Source organism: Toxotes jaculatrix, chromosome 3 (genome assembly GCF_017976425.1).
Source record: "Toxotes jaculatrix isolate fToxJac2 chromosome 3, fToxJac2.pri, whole genome shotgun sequence".
NCBI classification, from domain to species: Eukaryota; Metazoa; Chordata; class Actinopteri; family Toxotidae; genus Toxotes; species Toxotes jaculatrix.
Genome location: NC_054396.1, coordinates 30,723,903 through 30,748,570, shown reverse-complemented (window position 1 = coordinate 30,748,570; position 24,668 = coordinate 30,723,903). Strand labels below are relative to the sequence as shown.

At 48.8% G+C, this 24,668-nt stretch overlaps 4 protein-coding genes across 9 annotated transcripts in view; all 4 read right to left on the bottom strand.

Moving 5' to 3' along the window:
• Nucleotides 1-11: 11 nt before the first annotated feature.
• zgc:77375 (uncharacterized protein LOC402927 homolog) lies at nt 12-5,076 on the bottom strand. The gene is made up of 9 exons (XM_041033149.1): nt 4,995-5,076; nt 3,743-3,934; nt 3,350-3,462; nt 2,416-2,509; nt 2,283-2,316; nt 1,594-1,768; nt 1,270-1,446; nt 1,003-1,180; nt 12-747 (listed from the first exon to the last, which is right to left on the bottom strand). Exons 1-9 carry the CDS (start codon nt 5,049-5,051, stop codon nt 550-552), a joined length of 1,218 nt encoding a protein of 405 aa, XP_040889083.1. The 5' UTR covers nt 5,052-5,076; the 3' UTR covers nt 12-549.
• Nucleotides 5,077-7,069: 1,993 nt separating this feature from the next.
• Nucleotides 7,070-13,203, bottom strand: isy1 (ISY1 splicing factor homolog). The gene is made up of 11 exons (XM_041034156.1): nt 13,066-13,203; nt 12,148-12,170; nt 11,812-11,863; nt 11,664-11,729; nt 11,063-11,105; nt 9,953-10,065; nt 9,727-9,844; nt 9,526-9,648; nt 8,187-8,302; nt 7,416-7,505; nt 7,070-7,299 (listed from the first exon to the last, which is right to left on the bottom strand). Exons 1-11 carry the CDS (start codon nt 13,066-13,068, stop codon nt 7,192-7,194), a joined length of 855 nt encoding a protein of 284 aa, XP_040890090.1. The 5' UTR covers nt 13,069-13,203; the 3' UTR covers nt 7,070-7,191.
• A 304-nt stretch (nt 13,204-13,507) lies between these two features.
• cnbpb (CCHC-type zinc finger, nucleic acid binding protein b) lies at nt 13,508-18,877 on the bottom strand. Of its 2 annotated transcripts, none has more exons than XM_041034732.1 (5): nt 18,752-18,877; nt 16,962-17,078; nt 15,715-15,780; nt 14,535-14,733; nt 13,508-14,418 (listed from the first exon to the last, which is right to left on the bottom strand). In XM_041034732.1, the coding sequence occupies exons 2-5, from the start codon at nt 17,062-17,064 to the stop codon at nt 14,301-14,303; spliced, it is 486 nt and encodes a 161-aa protein (XP_040890666.1). In that variant the 5' UTR covers nt 17,065-17,078; nt 18,752-18,877; the 3' UTR covers nt 13,508-14,300. The 2 variants fall into 2 exon arrangements, with proteins under 2 accessions (XP_040890666.1, XP_040890667.1); XM_041034733.1 differs by lacking the exon at nt 18,752-18,877 and adding an exon at nt 18,223-18,715.
• Nucleotides 18,878-22,645: 3,768 nt separating this feature from the next.
• LOC121179370 (RNA-binding protein 39-like) overlaps nt 22,646-24,668 on the bottom strand; it is a 10,102-nt gene continuing 8,079 nt past the window's right edge. For all 5 annotated transcript variants that reach the window (XM_041034171.1, XM_041034175.1, XM_041034176.1 and 2 more), the window contains 5 exons: nt 24,494-24,580; nt 23,957-24,068; nt 23,522-23,627; nt 23,141-23,219; nt 22,646-23,056 (listed from right to left, as the gene is read on the bottom strand). In XM_041034171.1, coding sequence (XP_040890105.1) covers nt 22,953-23,056; nt 23,141-23,219; nt 23,522-23,627; nt 23,957-24,068; nt 24,494-24,580 — 488 coding nt within the window. In that variant the 3' untranslated portion in view covers nt 22,646-22,952. The remainder of the gene's footprint in view (nt 23,057-23,140; nt 23,220-23,521; nt 23,628-23,956; nt 24,069-24,493; nt 24,581-24,668) is intronic.

Sequence of the window (24,668 nt, the reverse complement as noted above, 5' to 3'; positions counted from 1 at the left end):
AGACGCTGACAGTTCTCTAATCAAATCATAACATCACACAGTGTTAGATGTGAATCAGATGTTCAGAGCACCAGCGGATCACTGTTATTTATTGATTATTGATTAGTTTCTGATGAGTCAGGTTCTTTGTGGTCACAGAAGTCGAAGGGTTAAACTTTTTTTTGTGTAAAAAAATAAAAATCAGCTTGAAATACTGAGCAACATGCCTGAGGTCAGAGGTCACAGCTTAAACCCAGCTCCATGTTCAGGTCTTCGCAGGTGTTTTAATACTCTGCTGAACCTGTGAGCTGGGACCAGGTCTCAGGAGGATCATCCAGGACTGGAGGCCTTTCTCAGAGGAGAGTACGCCTCAGTCCGACTCACGCAGGAGTCCAGACTCTCAGAGATGGAACAGTTTGTAACTGGGGCAGCAACGTTCTTACTGACATCAGCAGCTCACCTGACTGACTGCACCTGACCATACCTGACTGTACCAGACTGTGACTGGCTGTAGACCCCTTCGGGTCATCTGGACTGAACCTGATGTGACTGAACAAAGCTGATGATGTGTCAGAGCTCAGGTGTGATGGAGCCCTCATGCTGCAGAAGCAGATCGACAGCAGCTTCCACGTCCTCCACCACGTGGCTTGGCTCCAGCAGGTCTGGCTCCAGGATCAGGTCTCTGTGACCATGGAACACTTTTTCCGTGATCCCGCTGCTCCAGTCGCTTGGCAACGGGAAGCGAGGGTTATAGACACCTGTGCACACCTGAGGATGGTATAACAGTGCTGTGTTTATGATAGATAGATAGATAGATAGATATACTATATATTCATCCCTCAGAGGGAAATTGTTAAGTTATGGCAAACTTTAACAAGACTCTTGAGACTCAAACAGTGTTGATTCTTTTTTCTTTTCTGTTCTGCACCTTGCTGTATTTTTTTAATCTGGATTTACCAACAAACTCAACCAGAGAAAAGAATCTTACTCTTCATCTGTTAACATCAGAAAGTCTGTCCGTACCAGTATGGAGCGACACTGGGCGGCAGCAGACACCAGCTCCTCCTCTGGGACTGCCATCGTCAGCTGACTCCCTGTTCCCTGGGCAACGAACCTGGTGCTGGTTGGCATGGCAGCGTGCTGCTGAGCCAGGTAACGGTTGTACAAGTTTGCACCATAGATGTCCGTCATCAGGTTGTCGCTAGGCAACAAGAGGAAGATGGTTTGGTTACTGGCCAGGGCAGACGGTGTTGTGGTCAGTGTAGCTGCTGTTATACAGAGTTTGGTTACCCGACGGCATAAACGGTGGTTAGTTTACGGTTGTGGTTCTGCCGCCTCAGCAGATGCTCAGCGTACTGGTACGTGAGCAGACTGGGTTTTCCCAGCAGCGCCTGGTACTGCAGCTCCCGACCCGTCAGCTTCCTGTAGACGGACTCCAGACACAGCAGGAACATCCCATGACCAAACCTACGGCAACACAGAAGGGTCAAAACTATCAACACCACCGTTCTGACTGAGGGACATATAAATTACAGCCCATGCTACTGACAGAACATGTTAACTAGAGTGACCAGTTACCCAAGTATTGATACTTGGTTTTGTTTTACCAGTTACCGTGGAGACGGGGCCTCAGCCATCCACATCAGGTCCATGTTACAGGCCAGAACTGGCAGCTGAGCCGACAGGTGAGCGTCGTACTCACAACCAGGACTCCCATTGGTCAGGAGCACGTCAATCAACAGCTGCAGGTTGGTCTCCCATCTGATTGGCTCCCCAAACAGGATGATTGCTTTGGCAACACAGGAAGTCAGTGAGGAAAATAAGAGCAAGGAAAGGACTGTGTCATGTTTCTGACCAACAAACTTTATTTAACCTGCTTTTTAAACATTCGAGAAACATTAAACATTTTCGTTTCATTTGAAAACATAAAGACGTGTGTTTGTATTTCACCTCTTCTTTCTTCTCTTTGTTGTCATGATGCATTTTTATGTCTCTTGTAACACACTTTAATTGTCTTGTTGTTAAAAGGTTCTGGACAAAAAGCTTTCAGATCAATAAATTTCCATTTCATTCATTCAACCTTTATTTACAGCTCCAGTGTAAATGTAGACAAAGCTGAGAGGAAGTAAAGAAATGTGAATACTGTGTTGAATAAAGCAGAGCAAAGGAAACAGTTCATGTTTAAAATATGAATTAGAAGAAACGACAAATAAAAATGAAATATAAACAGTACATTCAAAAAGAACCATGAACGCTGCGCTGTTGTGTAGTTCTGTTGTGTATTTGTTGTGTGGTTGTGTTACCTTCTATTTTGGGGAGAATCTGCAGAGGAGACGACTGGAACAGAACAGACACATGATCAAATACACAAAGAAATCAAGCTGAAGTCTGTGTGAACCTGCTGCATACGTCACCTGCCACAGGTGTGGCACTCACAGATAGTTTGGGTCTCCTGTTGTGGTCCACCATGTCCAGCAGGGGGTGATGTTCTCTGAGCTGCTCGATGCTCACCACCTTCTGAAAACCCAAACTGACGACGACACAGTCAAGACTTCAACACATAAAACCAGGAATCGTGGAAAATGATGAACGGTCGGTCGGTGCGTGTCCTTCACGTCACAAACTCTCACATCGTAACGCAGAAAGCTCAACGTATGCAAAGTGTGAATCATGGAATGAGACTGTTTGACAGAGAACTAGTTTCTGCTCAACAGTTTTACTTCCTAAAGATTTTTAACCCTGTGAGCCCGTACGTATCATATATGATACCCACATTTCTGGGACTCATTGCATCACCATCAAGCATAAACTTTGCATTTAACCCTTTTAGATGAACTCTTATGCTCGTATACTGACTCCTGGTAGACACTCCTCACTTTTCTAAATGTTTTGACATGTGTGATACAAACAAAAAATATACTTAGAATTTTTTTTTTTTTAATTTTTTTTTTTTACATTTTGTCAAAGGGACAAATAAAGAGTTCATATTTGAAAATTTAGAATTTTCTGACCATTCTTTCATAGTTCAGGTCTCACAGGGTTAATTTAAAATACTGCTACGATTAAAATCCGATAGTAAACATGTCCAGTGGTTTGATGCACTGATAAACTCACTGTCTGTGGAAAATCAGAACATTTGAGCCAAAGTGATGTTAAATTGTCGGCGGTGTTTCTCGTGTTCAGCTCACAGATCCAGGAGGCGTCGTGTTTACAAAGCAGATCCACAGGGACAATGATTTCAGCTGCAGTACTGTGAGTGACCACGGGCTGAGGGGGGCGCCACATCACATCAATTGATACGGACGGGATTTATGATCTGTGGTTGTAGTGAAAGGTCACTCAGAGGTCAAAGGTCAACTGTGAAGGATACGTGTTGGCAATGTCAGTCACCGGCCCTTGTCCTGACACCAGGACACATTTATCATGGAAACTCTTTAACATTTGCAAAGGACTGTGGGAAAGAACCACCTGCTCTGGGGAGATCTAGAGAGAAAGAGAGAGAGAGAGGTCACATGACCTCTGCTGGTCCAATCACAACACAGCAAAACGTGTCTGTCACCAAAACACAAAACTAAATATGAAAATTAATTTCATCACAAACAATGAAATAAAAAAACAGATTAAAACTAAAAGTAAAACTAAAGTAAAAAAGAAAAATTAAACAAACGGACGAATAAATTAGAAACAAATTATTGATTGGATTGAACTGGATCCACCCGTCCATCTGTCCTCTACCTGTCTGTCCTCCATCTGTCTGTCTTACCTGGACATTCAGCAGGTGAGACAGCTGCTGGGCCTTGTGATGTCTCTGACAGCTTCCTGCGTTGGTGACAAAGACGACAGGAAACAGGAAGTTGTTGTTTTGGTCCAGAAGCTTCCGGAAAGCTCGTTGAGCGGCCGGGATCACCGAGCCGCCGCGGAGCAGGACGCCATCCACATCGAAGAGGATGCCCGCCTGGTGGAGCCACACAGGTGAGACAGAGCCAGGTGAGAGACAGGCATACAGGTGAGACACGTTTCAGTTTGTTTTGGCTGATTCACTCGTTTCATCTGTGTAAAAACAACAAATCATTGATTTGATTTTAAAAAATGTAAAACATTAAATTCTCTTTATTGGACTGAGGGGACGTTAACGCCAGTGTCCACACACAGGGGACAGCGGCATTCAAACTGTCCAAAAACGAGACAGATCAGTTCAGATGAGATGATGAGACGAAGCAGCTGAGCTGAACCACGAGGACGTTTCATTACTGACCGAAACTCTGAGCCCTGATCACACACACACACACACACACACACACACACACTCACACACACACTCACACACTCACACTCACACACAGACACACAAACACACACACACTCACACACACTCACACACACACACACAAACACACACTCACACACACACACAGACACACACACACACACACTCACAGACACACACACACTCACTCACTCACACACTCACACACACACACACACACACTCACACACACACACTCACACACACACTCACACACACACACTCACACACACAGACACACACACACTCACACTCACACACACACTCACACACACACTCACACACACACACACACTCACACACACACTCACACACACACACACACACACACACACTCACACACACACTCACACACACACACACTCACACACACTCACACACACACACACACACTCACACACACACTCACACACACACACACACTCACACACTCACTCACACACACACACACTCACACACACACTCACACACTCACTCACACACACACACACACACACACTCACACACTCACTCACACACACTCACACACACACACACACTCACTCACACACACTCACACACACACACACACTCACACACACACACACTCACACACACACACACACTCACACACACACACTCACACACACACACACACTCACTCACACACACTCACACACACACACACACTCACTCACACACACACACACACACACACACACACACTGACCTGTCGGCTGGTCGACATGTATCTCAGCGCCTGCTGCAGGAAACCTCGACACCACATGACGTCTGTCTGTCGCCGAGCTGCCGTCTGCTGCTCATTTATACGCACACAGCTGTGACATCATCAGGGGAGGGGCCACACCATGCCTGTGATGTCAGTCAGATAAACTACAATACATTTATTTATCAGTAAATAATCTGTGGCAGCTGACAGAGTAAACAACAACAACAGCTGCAGCAGCTGAGGTGGAGACCAGGTCTCCCAGTGGTCCCAGTCTCTTTTCACTGGTTCCTGGCCACAGGTCAGATCAGCTCATTAAAAACAACAGTAAATGTCATGTGGTCTGTGCAGCTCCGCCCCTTCAGGCCTGATTATGATTGGTCGATGAAATGTGAAAAATCCAGATGTTTTTTGAATTCTCAGAATCTGGGTCCAGCAGCAGCTGTACAGATGTTAACATCAGTCAGTGGCTCAGACTGAAAGGTGAGCAGGTGTGAACCAGAGCACCGACCTGATGGTGGCGCCAGAGGAGAAAACAGAGGAACAGCAAAGTTATTCCAGTTCATCCTGAGCGGAACGTGAACGTCGGAACCACAGCGATGGACGACAGGAACGTGTCAGGGTCGAGCTGCTCGTCCTAATGAAGCCCCGCCCCTTCACGGTCTCCAGGACACAGACGGAACGATGAGACGACGTTAAGGTAAATGACTCCTTCATGTCCTCCACAGAGGGACAGACGCTACACGCACGACCTCCAGTCCAGGATCAGAGCTGACAGACTGAGTCTGAACTGCAGTTTGGATCTATAACCCATAATCTATAATCTGTTATCCATAATCTATAATCTAAGATCTTTTCAAAGACGGAAAAGTTACATTTATTGATAAAGCTGCTTTTGATCTGATTTATATGAACAAACATGAAAAGTCCAGAAAGGCTCCAACACACACACACAGACAGACACACAGACACACACACACACACAGACAGACAGACACACACACACACACACACACACACACACACAGACACACAGACACACACACACACAGACACAGACACAGACACACGCACAGACACACACACCCACAGACACAGACAGACACACTGACACACACACACAGACACACACAGACACACACACACGCAGACACACACACACACACAGACACACACACACACACGCAGACACACACACACACACAGACACACACACACACACACGCTGATTAAATGCGGCTGATGGCAGTTTTCTCTCACATGACATCACATGCAGCCTTCAGCCATTAATCAGCCAATCACATGCTGCGGCAGGCTGCCACCAATCAACCAATCAGCTGCCAGATGGAAACCACATGATGAGACAAAGACAGAAGCTCAGCAGGAACTTGAAGACCCCGAACGAGGACAGAGGGACAGACAGTGATTTTGACAGCACTGTGGTCCATGAAACACGCTCTGACAACACGACACTGATGTCACTATAAATATTGGACCCAATATAAACACTAAAGTATCTGATCGATCAGCTGATCAGACGGAGGAGACGGTTCTGTGTCTCTGTGCATCTGGAGAAACCACGTTAGGTAACAGAGAAAATCTGTAGAACCAAGAAAACACGACGAGAACAAAGTGAGTGGAACAACGTTTAATAAGAAACAGGAAATGTAGAGAAGAAAAATGAGCTGATATTTACAGTTACTGTGACATGGACACACAGGGGACAGACAGGTACACAGACAGGTGACAGACAGGTGACAGACAGGTACACAGACAGGTGACAGACAGGTACACAGACAGGTGACAGACAGGTGACAGACAGGTACACAGACAAGTGACAGACAGGTACACAGACAAGTGACAGACAGGTGACAGACAGGTACACAGACAAGTGACAGACAGGTACACAGACAAGTGACAGACAGGTACACAGACAGGTGACAGACAAGTGACAGACAGGTACACAGACAGGTACACAGACAGGTGACAGACAGGTACACAGACAGGGGACACACAGGGGACACACAGGTGACAGACAGGTACACAGACAGGTACACAGACAGGTGACAGACAAGTGACAGACAGGTACACAGACAGGTACACAGACAGGTGACAGACAGGTACACAGACAGGGGACACACAGGGGACACACAGGTGACAGACAGGTACACAGACAGGTGACAGACAGGTGACAAACAGGTCAGAGTCCCAGCAGAGTTCTAGCTTCCTGACTCTGAGCCTGAAGAGTCTCGCTGGCGTAACGTTGCAGCAGCTCCATCTTCTTCCTCCTGACCAGAGCCTCCTCCACCTGAGAGACAGGCAGGTCAGAGAGGTGAGACAGGTCATAGAGACAGAGCTGTCTCACCTGTGTGTGTGTGCGTGTTCAGGTTTAGGTTAGAGGCCTGGGACGGGTCAGTGTCTCACCTCTCTCTGTGAGGGAACAGGTACGTGTGCGATGAAGGTGACTCCTCCCTCCTCCCCCTCCTGCTCCTCCTGGCCGTCGTCATCATCAGGCTGCACAGAGCAAACACACTTTCAGAGACCGTCAGGGAACCTGATCGGGGGCCCTCAGGGGCCCGGCTCCTACAGAGCTGATAGCACCATGTTACCCCCACAGACTGCTTCGTTCCCAGACTCTCTGACAGCAGAATGTGAGGCTGAGCCTTCAGCGATCAGGCTCAGCCATCAGGCTCCTCTGCTGTGGAACCAGTCTGGGCTCAGGAAGCAGAGACACTCTCTGATTTTAAATCAGGATTCAAACCTTCTGTCTGACAAAGCTTAGGATCAGTTGTAGTTCCAGGTTTAGTTATTCAGAGCAGGACGGGCTCAGGAAACTGATCCATCCCTTAGTGATGCTGCTATAGGCCGAGGCTGCTGGGAGACTTCCCATGATCCTCTGCTCACCTCTCCTCTCCGTCTCTGTCTCTCCTCAGACCCACTCTCACATGTCTTATCCTTATTGCATGTCATTAACTCTGTCCTCTCTGTCATCGGTTCACCTGGTCTGAGATCAGCCATGTTCCTGACACCTGAGGAAGCTCCTGAGGTCAGAGGTCACCACAGCAGCATCAGAATCACATGGTACGGTGTGTGTGTGTTGTTGTGTATGTGAGCGTCTCAGGTGTGCTGAGGTCAGCTGGCAGAGCAGCAGCTGATTGGCTGAGTGTGGAGCAGGTGCAGGGACACGTCACTGACCTCCTCGCTGTGGACGGTGTAGATGCTCTCTTCCTCCTCCTCCTCCTCCCGCTGTTTCTCTCCAGAAAGATGTGACTGTTTCTCTGCTCTCCACCTCTGCACCGCCTCCAGCAGAGCTACACACACACACACACACAGACAGAGACACAGACACACACAGACAGACAGAGACACAGAGAGACAGACACAGACAGACACACACACAGACAGACAGACACAGACACAGACAGAGACACACACAGACACACACAGACACACACAGACAGACAGACAGACACACACACAGACACACACACAGACACACACACACACAGACAGACACAGACACAGACAGACAGACACACACACACAGACACACACACACAGACACACACACACAGACACAGACAGAGACACAGACAGACACACACAGACAGACAGACAGACACACACACAGACACACACACACACACAGACACACAGACACAGACACACACACACACACACACACAGACACACACACACAGACAGAGACACAGACACACACACACAGACAGAGACACAGACACACACACATAGACAGACAGACAGACACACACACACAGACACACACACACACAGACACACACACACAGACAGAGACACAGACACACACACACAGACAGACAGACAGACACACACACACACACAGACACACACACACACAGACACACACACACAGACACAGACACAGACACACACACACACACACACACACACACAGACACACAGACACACACACACACACAGACAGACACAGACACAGACAGAGACACAGACAGACACACACAGACAGACAGACAGACACACACACAGACACACACACACACACAGACACACAGACACAGACACACAGACACAGACAGAGACACAGACAGACAGACACACACACACAGACACACACACACAGACACACACACACACACACACACAGACACAGACACAGACACACACACACACAGACAGAGACACAGACACACACACACAGACAGAGACACAGACACACACACATAGACAGACAGACAGACACACACACACAGACACACACACACACAGACACACACACACAGACAGAGACACAGACACACACACACAGACAGACAGACAGACACACACACACACACAGACACACACACACACAGACACACACACACAGACACAGACACAGACACAGACACACACACACACACACACACACACACACACAGACACACAGACACAGACACACACACACACACACACAGACACACACAGGCTGTGGGTCAGTCTCTGAGCAGCACTGATCTCAGGTCAGGTTCTGACAGTATAAACTGGACCTCACCTTGTTTCTCGTACTGCGCCTCCAGAGGGAGCAGGACTCCGTCGTCTTCGTCTCTGTACCCGTAATACTCCGCATCCACGTCTTTCATTAGCTCCGCCCTCGTCTTCCTCGGCGCCGGGGCAGCTGGGAGTCACATGATCAGTGAGGACCAATGGCATTGTGTACGGTTCAGGCTGATACAGTAATGACAGGTTTACGTACGCTCCTTCTCAAACAGCTCTCGGACTCCGGGCAGGTCTCTGGCTGCTCCGAAGTATTTATACCCTCTGTTTCCTGGGACCTCCTTCCCCTCGTGGTCCAGCATCCTCGGGCCGACGCGCTGAAACACACGCACATCTGGATTTATACAGGACGTCCACAGCCGTCCACAGCCGCTCCGGCTGAGGATGTTAGGGTTAAAGTCGTTCTCAGTGCTCTGAATATTTACCGCGTAGTCGGGTCCTCCCAGCTCTTTGATCCTGACCTCCCAGTGACCTTTCTCCCTCAACAGCTTATTGATCTCATCGTTCAGATCCCGAATCCTGAACTCCCCCAGACCAGCTGGAACCAGACAGACAGGTCAGAGTGAGACAGGTCAGAGACAGACAGACGGGTCCAGAGACAGGTCAGAGTGAGACAGGTCAGAGACAGACAGACGGGTCCAGAGACAGGTCAGAGTGAGACAGACGGGTCAGAGACAGACAGACGGGTCAGAGTGAGACAGACGGGTCAGAGTTAGACAGACGGGTCAGAGACAGACAGACGGGTCCAGAGACAGACAGATGGGTCAGAGACAGACAGACGGGTCCAGAGACAGACAGACGGGTCCAGAGACAGGTCAGAGTGAGACAGACGGGTCAGAGACAGACAGACGGGTCAGAGTGAGACAGACGGGTCAAAGACAGACGGACGGGTCAGAGTTAGACAGACGGGTCCAGAGACAGACAGATGGGTCAGAGACAGACAGACGGGTCCAGAGACAGACAGATGGGTCAGAGACAGACAGACGGGTCCAGAGACAGACAGACGGGTCCAGAGACAGGTCAGAGTGAGACAGACGGGTCAGAGACAGACAGACGGGTCAGAGTGAGACAGACGGGTCAGAGACAGACAGACGGGTCCAGAGACAGGTCAGAGTGAGACAGACGGGTCAGAGACAGACAGACGGGTCAGAGTGAGACAGACGGGTCAAAGACAGACAGACGGGTCAGAGTTAGACAGACGGGTCAGAGACAGACAGACGGGTCCAGAGACAGACAGATGGGTCAGAGACAGACAGACGGGTCCAGAGACAGACAGACGGGTCCAGAGACAGGTCAGAGTGAGACAGATGGGTCAGAGACAGACAGACGGGTCAGAGTGAGACAGACGGGTCAGAGACAGACAGACGGGTCCAGAGACAGGTCAGAGTGAGACAGGTCAGAGACAGACAGACGGGTCCAGAGACAGGTCAGAGTGAGACAGACGGGGTCAGAGACAGACAGACGGATCAGAGTGAGACAGACGGGTCAGAGACCACCTGAGGCGGTCCAGGTGTGTCAGGCAGGTTTAAACTCACCGTTCTGGATCTGAGCCACTTTCTTTGAGATCTCACTGATGATCTGAAATACACAGAGAAAACTCCCATGAGGCATTTCACCAACAAACAGCCAATCACACAGCAAAGACTCTGATTAAACAATCCGCTGCTTAAACACAACAACAACAACAGCTGAGGTCAGAACCACAGACAGTTCCACAGACAGTTCCACAGACAGAACCACAGACAGTTCCACAGACAGAACCACAGACAGAACCACAGACAGAACCACAGACAGTTCCAGACAGAACCACAGACAGTTCCACAGACAGAACCACAGACAGTTCCACAGACAGAACCACAGACAGTTCCAGACAGAACCACAGACAGTTCCACAGACAGTTCCACAGACAGAACCACAGACAGAACCACAGACAGTTCCAGACAGAACCACAGACAGTTCCAGACAGAACCACAGACAGTTCCACAGACAGAACCACAGACAGTTCCAGACAGAACCACAGACAGTTCCAGACAGAACCACAGACAGTTCCACAGACAGAACCACAGACAGTTCCAGACAGAACCACAGACAGTTCCACAGACAGAACCGTGGTACTGACTGTGTGTGTACGTTTACCTGTCGTCTCCATTTCTCAGCTTTAGGAAGTTCACTGCACTCTGACGCCAGGAAAGGTCTCCTCTCCTACAGTCAGACAGGTGAGACAGAGAGACAGGTGAGACAGAGAGACAGGTCAGAGAGTAAGACACATAGTAGAATCTCTCACCTTTACTTTTCCTTCCTCCAGCTGGGCCTGTCTGAACCGAGCCAGGGCCGTCCTGAGAGACAGAGCAGAAAGACACAGGTAAAGACAGGACAATAGCAAGAGAACCCAACAGAGAAAAGTCTCCTGTGACATCTTCACACGTCTCATCTGATAAACTGATGAACAGCTCAGGCTGGTAACGAGCAGAAAACAACACAGAGCCAGAACACGATGATCCTGACAGAGCACAGTGGAACCACCAGAACCAGGACCAGCAGCTGATGGACGCAGACTGGTCCCTGAACTCTGGAGGACTGTGGGGATAACACAGACAAGGTGGGCTTCAGGTGTACTTACATGGCCTTCTCAGCATTTCGTGCCTGTAGAAACAGAAACAGATGATTAGGACACAATAACTAAAAAGAATCTACAGCCTGAGGACAGACCTCAGACTGAGGACAGAGCTCAGACTGAAGCTTTAAGAAAGAAGGGTTTCCGTGGTGACAGGTGTGTTATACTGTGTGGTGATGTGACGTTTGGATGATGCTGGATTAACTCAGAGTCCTTAGTCTGGAAACAGGTGTGATTTTATTTGATAAATCACTTTTATTATTACTTAATCAAAACTGGAGTCTCATGGACTGAGAAAGCTGAGACTCTGTCATTTCTTCACGTCCTGTGTCTCTGGGCACTGAGACTGACTGAGATAACAGGAGTGACAACTTTCTGTTACGCTGAAGTTTTTGGGAAAGTTTATCACACATGTTTTATTCCAGTAAAATCCGTTTTTAACCCCGCTCCTCAAAGCTGCTGCTTTGCCGCCTAAATTCTATATGACTTATGACTTCAGCCTAAAAACTGAACTTTTCTCGTAACGTGAACCTGAAGCCTGAAACAGTTCGAGCTAATAAACTACTCACATGATCAGCTGAGCATCAAAGCTGGAGGTTAATTCAAATCTGACTGACTTTAGCATGAAGCTGAAACAGGGATAGGACACTGCAACCCGCTCCCACCAGACTCCATTCAAAAAACATGACATTTTATCATGCATCGTGTGCTTAGACCATGTGACTGACGGTTTGTATTACTGATGTCTCCTGAATCGATCGTCGCGGATTTTAAGTTTCGATGACTCTGAAACTTTTAATCAGCCGAATATTGACTGATGGAACAGCTAAGCTAACAGGCTAGAATGCTAACTGTCTGTGTGTCTGAGATAAATAACAAACAGGAAAATGAAGAGTCAGACTGAGCGTCTGCTCCGCTGCTCACCATCTCTGCTGCTGCGTTTTATGTTTTTATCCAGAATCCGAAGAAAAACTGAACAAATTCAGCCTCAAACGATCGACACGCGCAGAAACGCTCCGGAAGTCCGCCACCAGCTTCTTCTCCTGTTTCCGGTCTCCTGAAGGCCACTGAGTCATTGCTGCCCCCCACCGGAAGAGTCCAGTCCCTGCACTACATCACAACGAGACACAACGGTTTGGCTTCTCTGGCAGATTCCACGCACACAGGGACTGTAGCCAGAGACAGAGACAGGTTGAAGATGTCTGTGAAGACTCCAGCTGGTTGTCCTGCACAGTCCCTGAGAACCCGTCCTCGGACCTGCTGGTCAGTGAGAGGCCTGTCCACGTGCTCCTGGTGTTGGTGCTGTCTATGGGATATATATGTGTTGTGAAATAAACAGGTCAGACAGAAGTGTCTCAGCTCTGTCCTCTCCCTCCTCCTCCATGTTTTTATTGTCAGGTTAAACGTACAGTCTCAGTACAACCACAGTTTACAGTAGCTTTAAGTGATATATTGTACAAAAATAACATTTGTTTTTTTGTGAAAACATTCTCCTCTTTCCAAACTTAAAACTGCAGTTTTTTAAATGTGTTTTCTCATTGTTCTCATTATTATAGTTTAGTTTTAGTCTCTGTCAGTGTGGCGCCCCCTCTGGTCCAAACAGCAACAAAACGCACCTTTAAAACACAAATAATTAATGTTCCTTTTGTCGCCGTCTCTGGCCTGCTCTGATTGGTTCGTTCGTCCTCTGAGGTGATTGGCTGTTTGCTGGAGGCGAGACCAATCACGGCTCCTTGAAACAAATTCAGTTTTGTCCAGAAACAGAAAACAAAGTTGACGTTCGAAGATAAAAACTTCTGTTACTTATTTTTCCCTCTGTTATAGTCCCGCCCACTTTAGGACAGAGGGGAGGGGCTTAACTTTTTTTTAACCACTCTACTCTCTCAGCCAATTGGCTGGGCAGAAAGTATTCTTAAACAAAGCTTTGCACGTCATGACACCGCTACCAAACTAAACACACAGATTCTGTTTTAAAAATGCAGAAGAAACTTTTGTTTTTTAGTGTCCGCCCCTCCTCCTCCCTCCGCCTGCTCTGACTGGCTGCTGTGAGGCTGACTGACAGGCCTCTGGACCAATGAGAAGAGGATGATCAGAGGGAATGAATAAAGAGAAAAAAAGAAGAGATGAAAGAGGTTGGGGTGGGGGGTTTGGTGCGGCAGCTAGGCGGTAGCTTCAATGGTGCACTCCTTGGCCAGGTGACCCGACTTGCCGCAGTTATAGCAGTTCAACTCCGACGCCTTACTGCAATGCACCGCAACATGGCCGATCTCCCCACACCTGCAGCAAACACGCAGGTCAGGCCGGTTAGAATGGTTACAGTGGTTAGACTGGGAACACGAGCAAACCAGCGGATCCAACAGAAAACTCTCCCAAACCAGTCTGCCTGGGTTTACCTGTAGCATTTCACCTTCTCGCAGCACTTCTGGATGTGTCCAAAGCCGCCGCAGGAGTAGCACTTCTGCTCGTGGGCGTGGTTGCAGTCCCGGGCCATGTGTCCCGCCTTCCCACAGTTGTAGCACAGCTGCTCTCGCTCCTTCTTCGGCTCCTTGCAGTCTCTGGAGATGTGACCTCCTCTGCCGCAGTTATAACAGGCTGCGGACGACAGCAGGCTCAGGGTCAGCGACGCTAAACACCGCGCGGTTCGGCCTCTGGTCGGCTAACGGCTTCATGCAGGGACCACACACCTGAACTCAGATAAAGGAAGTGGAGTTCCTGAGGCTCCATCCTCCACTAGCTCCCATTACAGAAAACTGAATATCTGACTGTGCTATTAACCTGGTTAAAACCAGTAACGTGTTAGTCGTGGGTTAGTTGCAGGTTAGTCATGGGTTAGTTGCAGGTTAGTCGTGGGTTAGTTGCAGGTTAGTTGCGGGTTAGTCGTGGGTTAGTTGCAGGTTAGTTGCGGGTTAGTCGTGGGTTAGTTGCAGGTTAGTCGTGGGTTAGTTGTGGGTTAGTCGTGAGTTAGTTGCAGGTTAGTTGCGGGTTAGTCGTGGGTTAGTTGCAGGTTAGTGGCGGGTTAGTCGTGGGTTAGTTGCAGGTTAGTCGTGGGTTAGTTGTGGGTTAGTCGTGAGTTAGTTGCAGGTTAGTCGTGGGTTAGTTGCGGGTTAATAACGTGTTAGTCGTGGGTTAGTTTAAGGTTAGTAATGTGTTAGTTAAGGGTTAGTTTCAGGTTAGTAACGTGTTAGTCGTGGGTTAGCACACCTGGGCCTTGCTGTCCATTAAAAACCAGGTATCTATAAGATTTGAACTTTTCAGAGTTTCCTTGCTCGTGGTGAAACGAGCTCTGAACAGGTTTAATGAACGTAAACACCGTCCAGGTGATACAGGTGAGCTCTTCCTCCTCAGTGTTTCCTGGTGTCGTGCTGTAACAGCCTGTATGAAAGCAGCAGGATAAAGCTTTATGTGTTCGGCTGCTGTTCATCCGTCCGCTGTGAGTCTGACGCTGTTAAAGGACTGAAACGATAAAAGTCTGTTCACATCACGAGGACGTTTGGCTGTTAACTCACAATCAACACCTGCATTTGACTGAGACAGCAGGAAGGGACTATACACTGCGTGCAGATGTGTCCTCACCATCCTCGGTCCTCTCACAGTCTCTGGCGACGTGTCCGAGCTCCCCGCAGCGATAACAGAACAGATCTGAAATGAGACACATCAGCCGGTGACGCTTCTGTCCTGACAGACAGCAACATGAGGACATTGGGACGTCTCATACCACAGACATCAGGTGACAGGGAGACAACGTTCAATCTAAGACGTCGAGCTCAGGCTACGTTTACACTTATTTCTGCAAAACAGAAAAAAAGAAAAAATAAACGTAAAAAAAAGTAAACTATTTATGAAGTAAACTGAAAGCCCACAGAGGGCTGACACCTTCACACACACACACACACATACACACACACACACACACACACAGCTGCTTTCTATGCTATTAGAAGACTCCCCGCCCCACTCCTTCAGAATAAGAGTCATCAGCACAAACGTACTGTAAACAGAATAAAATCTAACGTGGTGCAGAGACTGCTGACTGATTTCAACCCCCCAGGTTTTCATCAGGGTAGAACAAGTAATACAACGAGTAACTAACCAATATGCTGACTCTGAATGTGAGCTCTCCCTGCTCTGCCTCAGAGGAACCTTCTCTTTTCTGTGACACCTTAAAGTTTCCTGCATCCACCATCAGACATCAGACCATCAGACATCAGACATCAGACCATCAGACCATCAGACATCAGACCATCAGACATCAGACATCAGACCATCAGACCATCAGACATCAGACCAGCAGACATCAGACCAGCAGACATCAGACCAGCAGACCATCAGCAGCCTGGACTGCTGACATGAGGCAGGTTGGGTCCATGGATTCCTGCTGCTGATGCCACATCCTGACTCTACCATCTGCAGCTCAGCAGAAATCCAGATCCATCAAACCAGACCACGTTGTTCCAGTCTGCTTCTGTCCACTGCAGCCTCAGGTCTCTGGTCTTGTCTGACAGGACTGGACCTTGACGTGGTCTCTGCTGGTGTAGTCCGTCCTCCTCAGGGTTGGACGTGTTGTTCACTCTGAGTTATCTGAGTTAGCTCCAACCAGTCTGACCTCTGACCTCTATCATCGGTGAGGCGTTTTACTTTCTGGCTTCGTTCTGAGTTAAACTCTCGAGACGAATGAGTGAAAGTCCAGGAGCTCAGCAGCTTCACCAACACTCAGACCGACAGCGAGGCCACGAGCTGAAGCTCTGACCTGCAGGAACGAACACCTGTTCCTAATGAAGCGCCTGCTCAGTGTGTGACGTGCGTGTTTGAGTGAAAGTCACCTTTGCCTCGGCCGCGGCCTTTCCCCCGTCCTCGGCCGGCGCTCGGACAGTTCTTCACCCAATGGCCGCTGCGGCCGCAACCGAAACACTCATTACTGCTCATCACCACGACGAAGGCTGGACAAACAGAGACAGAGACAGAATCTGAAAATCACATCATTAATGAATCAGTGGTCAAAGAAAAGGAAGATATAACTAAAAGCCAGGATCCTGATCAGATGTCACAAAGGCCCTGTCCTCCCTCTGGGTTAACCTCCTCAACAAAACGAAGACGTGCTAACACCACGAGTCTAAGCAAGAGCCAAGGCGACCAAACCCCCTCCTGTGTACCATCACTGGCAACCAGGACACCGTCTCCAGGACACTGTCCCACGGCCCCTGACCTCTGCATCCACACCCACAAACATCAGAAACATCTACCCTGGTCCTGGGATACAGTACGACCGGTTAGGTCCAGTCCAGGGAGGAGCAGCTGGTCTCCAGTCCAGGACACAGACTCAGTCCAGATCTGTGAGCAGCTGTTGTTGGACCAAAGGTCAGAAATCCCACAGTTCTTAGCAGCAACTACTAAATGAATCCACATTAACATGAATGAAGCCTCAGTAACGTTTCACCCTGACAATACGGTGATATTGATTACTGATTGTTATGACAGTGAAATAACAGATGGAACAAACTGACTTTTACACCTGATTCAATAACTACTGGAGCTCCGGACCCTGGAGCTCCGGATCCTGGAGCGGCACACAGGGCCTCAAACACGGACGATCATTTTCAGCCCACAACAGAAAAGCCAGAGCTGATCAGCTGATCTGGGTTCAGCTTTACAGCGTGCTGCTAAAACTCTGGATTCATTGTGATTTACTGTGGTTTTACTGTGACGTTTCACGGTTGAACTTATATGATGAATCCATTTTATATGTGACCCGATATGATCAGTGTTTGATGTTTCAGGTCTAACCAGCTTCATCAAACTGATCCTGGTTCAGTTTGACTGCTTAATTCAAGACGCGCTTTCAGAATAAGAGCTGATGTGAGGACAGAGGACAGCGGGGACAGTGAAAGACTATCATGTGAAAGAGACTTCAGCTGGATTTCATGATCACTGACAAACTTCAGGTCAAATTCACACGAATGACCTGATTTACAAAGAGAAGCTGGAATCACCAAACCTCCGGGATTCGTTCATTCATTAAAGATTCATTATCACAAAAGATGCCAATTTTTTTCTGTCGATCGACTAATAAATTCATCGACTAACCGATTCAGCTCTGGTCAGACCAGCTGAATAATTTTCCGCTGGTGCTGATGACAGCCTGAGCCGGGATCAGACCTCTCCGGACCGGATTCCAGTTTCTGCGGGTTGTTGTGTTTTCAGGTCTACATCAGACTGACTCTGACACCGTTAACCAGCACCGCCCCCCGGGCTGCCCGCGGCCTCACACCGTTAAAAGGCGTCTGCGTGAGGCCACCAGCTGGCGGTCCCGCTCCGAAGTGAGCTCCGCTTCCCCCGCGCTGACAGCTCCAGCTCCGCCGGACTCTGCGGGTTATCCCGCAGAGAGTGCGCAGGGAGACGGCCCGTCAACAGGCCCGGCGCTGTCGTGTTGTCAGCTAGCCTGCTAGCAGTTTAGCGTATGTTCCACAGCGAAACAAACAGCGGGAGATAATACGCTTCGCCGCGCCTCCTCTCCGGGTGCGTCACACCGGGACGGAGCGGCACCGCAGCCCGGCGGCGGTGAGCCTCCTGCGCGGAGAAAAAGGCGGATCGATCGGCCGGAGCTCAAACTCACCTCAGACCCCGAAACTGTGGATGTTTGTTTTCTATCCTCTGCGCCACACGCGGTCTGCACACGGCCCCACGCACACACGGCCACACACACACACACACACACGCACGCACACGCGCGCACACACACTGCCGCGTTCAAGTTAACATTAACTCGTCATCCTAACATCCCGTTAAAACTTGTTCTGTGCCCATTTGAACCATTAAAGTCAAAAAGCCGCACACACGGACTGAAACTCGCATCTTTCACTGTAGCTGTTATGTTTGTAGTTATGAGGTAATACGGCTGCTGATGAGCCCGTTTGAATTAACGCAGTTTCTTTTTCTTGTTTTAAACTTTGAATTTGTGAGTTTTCACATTTACGTGCTCAGGAAACGCTTCTGAACGCCTCATGTGCACACGGCCCCAGCAGAGAGGGGCGGGACGCGCGCGGACGGTTTAGTGATAGCCTGGCTTACTAGCTGCTGTGTTAGCAGCTGTTAGCATTTAGCGGTTTCCCTTCGTAAGGTTTCAGACTGCCGCTCTGTGACTGACAGATTTCACTCTTCATGTGGAGGAGTTTTACAGAAGCTTACAAACATGTTTAAAACATGGCAGCTTCTTCTTCTTCTGTCATGTGATTAATTCGTGTTGATAAAGTGTCAGAAGCAGCTGCAGCTCTGATGAGTCCCTGCAGACAGAATAACAACCTGCTGTCACCCTGTAACACACATGCTGACAGGCCCTCAGTATATTACTGATAATCTCTAATAATGTACGTAATAACTAGAACGTGCCTTTACTAAAGAAATGTGTGTGAGGCTGAACAGAGTCCAGTCTTCAGGTCTGTGTGGGGGACAGGTTTGGGGGACAGGTTTGGGGGACAGGTTTGGGGCTGGTGTTACCGGAGCAGGTCTGATATAAGTGATTAAAATGAATCTATAGCACTGGGTGAGACCCTCAGGAGCTCTGGGCACACGGCTCTCAGATTCTCCTGTGAGATCCCATCACATCACTGTGTTCTGTGAACAAACTCACTTTGGCCTTGTGATTTATTTTGTCTCCTGTTTTCTGGTTTGCAGCCTGGTTTATTCTTAACAGACCTCAGATTTAAAAATGACAAATACAACAAAAACATGGCTGAAGATCAGGTTCTGTCTCACATCAGCAGGAATCTAAGCTTTGATGTCCACCTTAAGACTGAGAGGTCCACCTTAAACAGACCGACTCCTCCTCTGACTAAATGACTGGAAACTGTCAGACAGAAAAATCAGTTTCCTGTTTCGATGTAAAACATTTTAAACGTGAACATTTGATCACGTTCAGTGTCTGAAACTTACCTGAAGCTCGTAGCTGCAACAGAACGATGACACTCATTCACATGTTCTTATTTCTTTATTTGAATCTTCCACAGAATGGCTCCACACAGAACACAGACTTAGAAACTGATTCAAATGACAGAGGACTGATAAAAAAAAGTATAATGATCAGAAAATAATGTGAAACAGCATTTGAAAATAAATGAGTTTAATATTTCCTGTGTGTTTGTTTTTCAGTACACCTGGCAGGTGTGACACGTCACCTCAGAACTGAATAGCACCAGGGAACCAGCCCTGAGGCTCATACACAGCTGTGGATCCCTGGTCCATCTGCATCCAGCAGGGGGAGGCCGGTGCATCTCCTGGGTCAGGGAGCATCTGGTCCAGTCGCCTTTAACCAGCATGCAGGTGTTGGTCTCTGGGTTCATCCCACCTACTCAGACCTTCAAATTCCCCAAATACAAGCAACACACACTTCACTCAGCGCTCACATCGGAACACACAACGACCAGATTCCTCTGTCATGATTTCAGAAAGTGCAGCTTTAAAACTCAACAGTTTCATCACTGTCATTTCTTCCTCTTCCCCTGGGGGGGCGGAGCAGGAGGCGGGGCATCAATGCGAGCAGCTGCAGGTTCATGGATTACTGATTACTGAGGGAGATATGAAAGCTGTCAAAGGTCACAGCTGGCTATAAGGCCACAGACAGAAGCTTCTTTCACCAGCTGAATCTTCTCCTTCTATCCACAGACGGGTGTCTCTCCCTAGGGAGGCGTTGTCTTTGTCCTCCCCCCTCCGGGTGGCACTGTCCGGCTGCACCGCCTGCGTCGGCCACGTCTCCAATGGTGTCCTACACGTGGCCAACCTGGGTGACAGCCGGGCTGTCCTTGGTGTCCAGGAGCCAGATGGGCGCTGGTCAGCGGTCAGCCTCACCAACGACCACAATGCACAGAACCCTGACGAGTTACAAAGGGTCCTGGGAGAACACCCGCTGTCAGAGAGGAGGACGGTTGTCCGCCACAACCGCCTGCTGGGTCTGCTGCTGCCGTTCAGGGCATTTGGAGACGTCCGCTTCAAATGGAGCACCGAGATGCTGAGCCAAGTCTATGAAACTCGACCAGACGTCCTGTCTGCGGTCAGTGAGGCGGTCCGGACACCGCCGCCACACTACCTGACCCCACCCTACCTGAGTGCCCAGCCCGAGGTCACCCGACACCGCATTAGACCTGTCGACAAGTTCCTGGTCCTGCCGACCAATGGACTATGGGAGCTGATGCACCGACAGACTGTGGTCCAGCTGGTGGGGGAACAATTGACAGGTGAGAGAACCGAGATTCTCTGAATCTGAAAAAAAAAAACACAGGTAACAAATCTGGATCTGAAAATTAAAGTCTGACAGCAGCGTGGAGTTGGTTCCACAGGAACATGCTTTAAAAGACTATGTATTAGTTTGTGGACTAATGAGGACAGACCATGTCCTACTGCTTTTATGAGGAGAACTTTAAACTCAGCCCAGGGACAGACATGGATCCTGGACTGGAGTTCCTGTCTGTGATGGACTGAGGACGAGAGGACGCCTCAGTATGTAGCTGAGCTGTTACCATTAACGTGAGCTGATTAACTGTTGTGTGCTGTAATTGTCTGTTACACGTTGTGTGGGAGTCATAGTTATAAGGAGCTGAGATGTCATGTGAAGGTTAAAGGTTAAAGTTTGGGTCCTGCAGGTTGATCTCTGAAAGGAGCTCAGTTTAAGCTGAAGTGATGAAAGCGGTCGAAGTGTCAGTGTAAACAGTGGAAGTGGTTTGTCGTTGTGCAGGCCTTCAGCAGCAGAGACCCATAATTCCTGGCTTGGGAATGACGGTGGGCAGCCTGCAGCGCCTCCTGTTGGAGAGGAGGGGCCGAGTTATGTCGGTGTCAGAGGACGAGAATGCCGCCACCCACCTGCTCCGCCACGCCCTGGGGGATGATGGGTACGGAGCAGTGGCACCAATCCGTCTGGCCAAGATGCCAAGATGGATTTAGTATCCGTAGATGTTATATTTTCTATTTATTTTCATGTACCTGCATCACAGGTGTTCAGTCACTCAGAGTTAACCCTAACCTCCCAGCCAATCAGAATCCAGTATCCTCTGTGAGCATGGTCTACATACAGCTGGGTCTAAGGGTCTGAGACCACGTGTAAAGATTGTGTCGCTCTGGCGTCAGAGTTCGCTCTGATCAGGACTCGTCCTGTAACTCCCACGCCAAACGTCAGCGACTGATTTTATCACGTCTGTAACATCACACACATCAGCTGTGGATCCTTCAGGTTCCTCTGCTGTGAGTCGGTTCTGAACACACCTGAAGGAATCAGACCTTTAATACAAACGGCTGCAGTTGGTCAATGGACCAGATTTGATTCAGTGTGACCTTTGACCTAGAATCAGATCAGAGCCTAAAATATTTCTTCTTCATGTAAATGTTTGTGAATCCTCCAACTTCCTGATCACTTCCTGGTTTACAGGATCTCCAGACTGGTCTCAGACTCCAGAGCCCGTGTGTTTACGTCAGGATGTAAACAAAGTAACTTCCTGTCAGTGGAAGACACAGCAGCTATGAGTGATTTGAAAATAAAATTTAATCAACGTTTTTACAAAATGAAATCTCAATTAGAAAAACAGTTAAATACCAAACAGCTTCAAACCAACCAATCAGCTTGCACCACCTTCATCATCACCATTATCAGCCTTCTCACAGCTCACGGAGCTCAATCGTTGGGTGATACTCAGAGGGGGTGGGGCAGAAAAACAAAAACAAACGACGATCATATGGAAAACTGACTGTCTGTGTTGACCAATAGGAGAGGAGGATATAAAAGAGGGGCTTTAATGTCCAGTGTCCAATCAGAGGGCAGTGTCGCTGGCGAGTCACCGTCGAGGGGGCGGAGCCAGCAGCTGAGTGGCGGTGACAGACTCTGGGAACAGGTTGTGGTAAGTGGGCAGAGGAACGTACGCCGCTGTGATCATCTTACCTGGAATGACAGGTGAGACATCAGTGTTGCTCTCTGATTGGTCCACAGCATAGAGCACATAAGTCACGTGACAGGAAGTCTTACCAGCAAAGTATCTTCCATGGAGGCTGTTGACGGCAGCCATGGCGGCTGGGATCGACGGACACTTGACATAGACATTTCCCTGTAAACACGCAGAGGTCAGAGGTCACTGACCTCCAGTGATGGAGGACCAGTCATTTTTCTTTACACTGGTTTTAATTATTTTCATTATCTTTTCATAATCTTTTCATTTCATAATCTGCTAATTATTTCCTTAATTGCTTTTTGGTCTAAACAGTTTCCCAGAATTCAAAGTGCCTGAAACTGACGGACGAGTCACGGAGAAGCAGCTGCGACTGTGAACAGCTGATGATCGATCAGCCTGTTCACAAAATAAAACTCCACCTCTGACCTGGGAGGTCAGAGGTCAGAGGTCACGCGTACCTCAGATGAGTTTTTGTCGACGTAGATGTGAACAACTCCTCCATGTTTGTTACACTCCTCTATGACATCATGTTGGATATCCATCTCCCAACCAGGAGCCTCCTCACTGAAACACACACACACACACACACACACACACACACACACACACACACAGTCTCAGACATACTGGATGTCACAGGTTTGTCCAATATACAGAGAAGACACTGAGTTTGAATCAGCAATTAAAAGGCTGATTTGTGGGCTGTGTGTCAGACAGACAGACAGACAGAGACAGGCGGACGGACAGACAGACAGAGACAGGTAGACAGACAGACAGGTGGGCAGACAGACAGACAGAGACAGGCGGACGGACGGACGGACAGACAGACAGACAGGTGGGAAGACAGACAGGCGGGCAGACAGACAGGTGGGCAGACAGACAGGTGTGTGTACCTGTTGGTGTTGAACATGTTAGACAGCTGGAAGCAGTGTGTGGCCAGAGGCTGAGAGGGAAGATTCAGAGCAGCAGAGTTCATGTTCATGTTGAGAGCTGGATTCATGGCAGCTGAAAGACAAAGACAGACACACACACACACACACACACGCACACGCACACACAGAATAACAAAGTTATAACAGAGCACATTCACAGGTGAGACACACTGACCCTCCTGTGTTTTACCTGCTGTTGGTTTCCTCTGAGGTGTGTCTCAGCTGTGATTGACAGCACGCTGCCTATGAAGATACGCCCTACATCAACATGTCCTGACCTTGTGTGTGTGTGTGTGTGCGTGCATGTGTACACTGTGTGTGTGTGTGCTCCTTTCAGTGCATTCAGTCAGATTCACAGGAACAAAGTGTGTGTGAGCTTTAAAACACACGAGGTCCATACGAAACCCGTTCACACACACACTACAGTTCTGTTTTTAATCTGTACGTGTTCATGGATGATGATGATGATGATGATGATGACTGTGTGTGTGTGTGTACCTGACACAGCAGCCATGGCTCCTATAGCGATAGCTCCACTCATCTGCAGAGCCTGCTGAGCAGCGGGGGGGATCTGCAGACCTGTACCTGCATGGACACATGAACACAGCCTGAGACTCAGCTGGACGCCACAGCTGGACGCCACAGCTGGATGTCGGTGTCACATGTTAAAAGT